General features: G+C 38.3%; 1 protein-coding gene across 1 annotated transcript; it reads left to right on the forward strand.

Annotated features, from left to right (window-relative positions):
• Nucleotides 1–402: 402 nt before the first annotated feature.
• On the forward strand, nucleotides 403–3,662 carry LOC126797828 (probable serine/threonine-protein kinase PBL7). The gene is made up of 6 exons (XM_050524557.1): nucleotides 403–641; nucleotides 784–1,028; nucleotides 1,279–1,417; nucleotides 2,353–2,611; nucleotides 2,709–2,841; nucleotides 3,084–3,662. Exons 1-6 carry the CDS (start codon nucleotides 485–487, stop codon nucleotides 3,342–3,344), a joined length of 1,194 nt encoding a protein of 397 aa, XP_050380514.1. The 5' UTR covers nucleotides 403–484; the 3' UTR covers nucleotides 3,345–3,662.
• The last annotated feature ends 1,929 nt before the right edge of the window (nucleotides 3,663–5,591 follow it).

Raw genomic sequence — 5,591 nt, forward strand, 5'->3', positions numbered from 1 at the left:
GTGATTAAAACTTAATATTTGTGAGATGACTAAGTTGAGATAATATCGGTACAGTTGGTCCATAAAACGACGTTTATCACTAATTAACAATCACAGTTTTCATTTTTATTTTTTCCTATTCTTTGAGGAAGGACAAAACTGGAAAGGGGGTAATTTTTATTTTGCTGGGTATGTAAAGTATTTATTGGGTACATTTAATAACATTCAGTACAAAATTGAAAGGTATGAATACAAACTCACATTGCCAAAAGGAAGAAAGATAGGAAAGTCCATGTACTTGTTTTGGTTTTACTGTAATAGTAAATTCCAAAGTCCATATAGTTACTGTTCTCCGCGCCACAAATCAAGACACACCTCTCTCTCTCTCCCACAACTCCCAAGGCTCAAAACAAAAATGTGATGCCCCCCCCTTCTCCTCCACTAGCTCACCGCGACTGGTTCTAGGGTTTAGGGTTTCCTCTGCAACACTCAAATTACTTCAAAGATGGAAGCAGAGGATGAGTACAGAAAAAAGGCCCGCGTGGCACTGGTGGCCATTGTCGTCCTCGCCTCCCTCGCCGTCGCTTCCTTACTCGTCGCCTTCAGCTACTACTGCTACATTCGCAACAAGCTCGCCAAGCACCTCCACAGCAACCCCAAAGGTCACCTCTCATTTCTCTCACTCACTCAATTCATTTGATTTTCATTTTGGGCTTTTACTAGCTTTTCAGAATTAGTGTGTTGGTTTTTTGTTGTTTCGGACTAGATTTGTTGATGTTTGTTTGACTGTGTTGGTGTTTGAAGGAGGTGCTGCTGACCTGGAGAGCAAAGGTGGTTCGCCGAATTCGAAAACAGCTGGCAGTGATGGAGTGCAGGTCTTCACATTTAAGCAGCTACATTCGGCCACTGGGGGATTCAGTAAGTCGAATGTGGTCGGGAAAGGCGGGTTCGGGATGGTGTACCGTGGGGTGTTGCATGATGGGAGGAAAGTTGCTATTAAGCTTATGGACCAAGCAGGGAGGCAAGGAGAAGAAGAGTTTGAAATGGAGGTATCAATTCAGTATTACTTTGGTTCTAATTGCTTTTTCTAGGAGAGAAATATGGTTGGTGTCCAAAGTTTGGTGTATGTCTTTTGGAAATGTGATATGTTTACTCAAATTAGACCATCAGCATTGCAGGAGTTCAAACACTGATTGGTGTTATTTCTATCTGTTTCCGTTGCGTGTCATTTGTATGAGTATGGGAGAATTAGATTGATTTTGTGGGTTATGTTTTATTGGTTTGTTTGATTAAATGCAGGTGGAGTTGCTAAGTCGGCTGCGTTCTCCATATTTGCTTCCGTTGCTTGGGTATTGTTCAGATAACAGTCGTAAGCTGTTGGTGTATGAGTTCATGGCAAATGGTGGATTGCAGGAACATTTGTATCCTGTCAGTGGTGGTAAGTCTTACCTATTTCTTAGAGATTGTTTTCTTATGTAATGTGCTGATTTGATAGTTCTCTTTGCATGATTATTGAGGTTCAGGCATAAAAAGAATGTTATGAAAATCCTTTTAACCCGTGTCATATGGTACCCTTACGAGTATTATGTTAGTTAAAGTTTGATATATCTGCTTGCATGCTTTACATTCTCTAGCCCTCAACCCCCCCCCCCCCCCCCAACACACACACACACACACATCTTCTTTCCTGGAATGATGAAAACTTGAAGACCTTTCTGTTTATGTTAATCTATTACATCTACTGACTTAAGTAACGCTAAAACAATGGTGTGGATATCCTGCATATAGTTGTTCGTTTCTTGCTCTCCGTATCTCCAATTTAGCAGCAGTTGAAACTTTCAGATTCAGAAAGGAATTTAGACCAATATAGAACAGAGTTAGAGATTTTTTTTTTTAAAGAGAAAAGAAAGAGAAAAAAAAAGTGATATATACAAGAGGGATACTAGAAATAAGAGGTACAGACGAAGATAATAACAGGTAGAAATGTGGGGGACAGTAAGAAGCAACAGAAGAAAGAAACATCAGGGTTTGGTAAAGGTAGCATACACTGAGGTTTTGTCTGCCAATAACAACCTGCAACTGTTCAACTAACAGAGATTTTCGCTAAGGCTATATAGATCCTAGAACTAAATCTTGATGTTTCGTAATAAGATAAGTTTAGCTCAACTGGAAATAGAATACTTGTATATAAAAAAAAAATTGATAAAGTACTTACTATAATTTTTAACTCACCATATCCCTAAATAGCCTTAAAATATATAGTTTATATGAAAACAGGAAATGCAATATGCATAAGGGAATTGTGTTTACTTTGGATCATATTGTGCACTACATGTTATGTAGGGTTAACCACTTTGCATTTAAATTCTGCAGGTTCTAATGCCCTCTCCACAAAGTTAGACTGGGAAACTCGATTGAGAATAGCTCTTGAAGCTGCGAAAGGTTTGGAGTATCTCCATGAACAAGTTAGTCCTCCTGTGATTCACAGAGATTTTAAAAGCAGCAACATTCTCTTGGACAAAACATTCCATGCAAAAGTTTCTGATTTCGGATTGGCCAAACTTGGATCTGACAAAGCTGGAGGTCATGTTTCTACCAGAGTGTTGGGCACACAGGGATATGTTGCCCCAGAGTAAGAACTCATAAGCTTTTAGCTCCAATCATATGCATATAGTTCTATTCTATCCCAATAGGATAGTCTCTAGTTCACATTCTGATCTTTTATCCAGGTATGCATTAACTGGGCATCTGACAACTAAATCAGATGTATACAGTTACGGGGTTGTGCTATTGGAACTGCTAACAGGCAGAGTTCCAGTTGATATGAAGAGAGCCCCTGGAGAAGGGGTTCTTGTTTCTTGGGTAGGTTCTCTAGTTCTATTGCTGCAATTAATGATCTTTTTGTAGAATAATGAGTACATTGTAGCCTCTTCATATTTGGGACTATCAGAAACCTCTTTCTTCACATTAATTAATATAACATTTTCTATACTTGAAACTTTTATGTTTTATTATTAATTTGCTTCACACCTCCTATTTCCATTTCACTAATTTAAACTTCTCCTTCATTTGTCTTGATAAATCTGTACTGGTATTGCATGTAGGCTTTGCCACAGTTGACAGATAGGGAGCAGGTTGTACAGATCATGGATCCTGCATTGGAGGGTCGATACTCGATGAAGGAGGTCATTCAGGTTGCAGCAATTGCTGCTATGTGTGTGCAACCAGAGGCAGGTTATAGACCACTGATGGCAGATGTTGTACAGTCACTGGTTCCGCTGGTGAAGATTCATAGGTCAACCTCCAAGGTAAACAAATGTTCTAGTTTGCATGCAACAAAGTCACCTGCACAGAATTCTGGTTAAGCACGACGATGAACTTATCGAAGACAAGCTGACAAGCAGAAACTTTTCATGAACTCTCTAGGTATCTAGTTTTGATCTTACACTTTTGTAGTCCTCTAGGGTGTTGTAGTTTCATTAGATTAGAGAGGAACCTAAATCACTATGTAATGTGATCTGAATTATGTAGTAGTTGGAAACAAATCATCTAATTAATAGGTTTCCTCTTTTTAACAAAACTAGTTTGGGTCGAAACTTTGATATGGTGAGGGCCTAAACCAGAAGCTAAATACCATATACTAATTGAATATGCAGCTTAATTAGTAATGGTTTACCTAAATGTGCTTTTCATCTGTAACCTCCAGCGTCTTTGAGTTCTTCAATTCATGTATCAGTTTGAGCTTAGATATCATTTACTTGTCTAAGTGCAAAAGGCTTACAGTATTAGGATTTTTTTTTCATGTCTACAAAAGTATGAAACTAATGAACTTCAGAAGTTCCATTTGTTATGACCAAGATTCCCTTCTGCAACTTTCGTTGGCAAAATTCTATGTTTGATCATGCACCAAAGCACATCTCTTGTTTCCTTGGAATCACCTAGAGCTCAATTTGTTTTAGGAAGGAAGCACAGCCGACACCATGAAATAAAATACATTAATCCCAATTATTTAAACTTTCAACTGAAACTTCCAGACTTCCAGTACATGGTTTGCCTCTTAGCTATAAACAGACGCAAGCGTAGAGCAAGAAATCAATAAATCTTCACTATTCAGCAGCTGTGCTTCCGTTTCTACGAGGGATGCATAACAACTACAACCAGGGATTGCAGAAACTTTGAAAAATTTCTTAGTAACCTGAATCCACAAATGGACAAGTAATTTTTCGATGAACAAGCAGTAATTGACTTAGTCATTAGGAATATTCCGCAAAATAACCAGTAGACATTTGATATCATATGCCAACGTCCGCATCGTGTGTTACGCAAAGACTAACAAACACCTACAACGTTGGAGTTGCAAGTTGTTTTTTAATATGTTCCTTTCTTCCTTAGAACATCCGCACCGGCGAGCAAAGGAGGAGCTGGTGCTCGAGCAGCGACGGGGACCGATTGGTTTGCTCGAGCAAACCGATTTTGATCTCGCACCGGACGAGAGGTGCTCGCCCAGTCAACGGGGACGGTTTGCTCGCCCCTCCGCTCGACCAAATTTTGCTCCGGCGATTGCTCGACCGCCTGGCATAGCCCACGACACATGGGTGACGTCAGGCGAGGGTTAATATTTTTTTCTGTTAGGCGCGTGCAAAAGATATTTTTTTTAACAAGCCAATGAAAGGCTGACACGTGGCTTACCGAATGGGCCAACGGTATAATAGATCCGGGTCTTCCATTTTGAATCAGAAATTTCGATCTAACGGTCAGAATTAATATGCAACGGTTACTATTTGATCAGAACGGATATAAACTCGAAAATAGTAAAAAAATCCCAAAATTTTCATAACTCTCCAAAAAATTTACCTATAAATACTACTTCAATATTTGATCAACTCACACCAATTTGTGCACAACAAATTTCACATCTTCCTCCATCTCCTCTCTCATTTCGTTTAGCATTTTTTTCCAAAATAATGGGCACCCATTGGCTTCCTTCCGAAGATTTACAAATGTGCATTTCTTTTGTCCGTCATAATATTGATGAATATGACGGTAACAAACAAAAGATGGACAAATTGTGGGAGATAATTCATGACGATTATATGTAAAATTGGGTGCTAGCACCGGGTGAGAAACCTCCGAAGGAGCCGAGGACCCGAATCGCGCTTGCTTCTTACTACAACAAGTTCAAGCTACTCTTGCAAAAATGGGGCGAATGTTTGGCGGCGTCACGACAACGTATAGCTAGCGGCACTTCGCTAATGGACGAAGTAAGTACATTGTTTTATCATATATTATAATGTTTATTTGATTATATGAATTAAATTGTGTAATTTATATCTAATTTGTTTAAATATGTAGCATTGTTTACATTATTTATTTTAATATATCTATTTTTTTACATTATATGTTTTATCTAATTTGTTTAAATATGTAGCATTGTTTACATCATTTGTTTTAATATATCTAATTTGTTACATTATTTGTTTTAATGTACCTAATATAAGTTTTTTACATCAGGAACGACAAGCTCAATCATGTTACTATAATACCAAGAAGTAAAAGTTTACACACTTTGAATGTTGGAAAGTGGTTAAAGATCATCTATTTTTCGTTGCGGT

This window comes from Argentina anserina, chromosome 6 (genome assembly GCF_933775445.1).
Source record: "Argentina anserina chromosome 6, drPotAnse1.1, whole genome shotgun sequence".
In the NCBI taxonomy this organism is placed as follows: Eukaryota; Viridiplantae; Streptophyta; class Magnoliopsida; order Rosales; family Rosaceae; genus Argentina; species Argentina anserina.

What these genes read in the sequence shown, in the direction of transcription:
- LOC126797828 (XM_050524557.1), top strand. Translation starts at nt 485, where the DNA reads ATGGAAGCAGAGGATGAGTACAGAAAAAAGGCCCGCGTGGCACTGGTG. An exon ending in TTTGTATCCTGTCAGTGGTG is followed by an intron (nt 1,418 to 2,352) that starts GTAAGTCTTACC and finishes TAAATTCTGCAG; the next exon opens with GTTCTAATGCCCTCTCCACA. An exon ending in CAGGGATATGTTGCCCCAGA is followed by an intron (nt 2,612 to 2,708) that starts GTAAGAACTCAT and finishes TCTTTTATCCAG; the next exon opens with GTATGCATTAACTGGGCATC.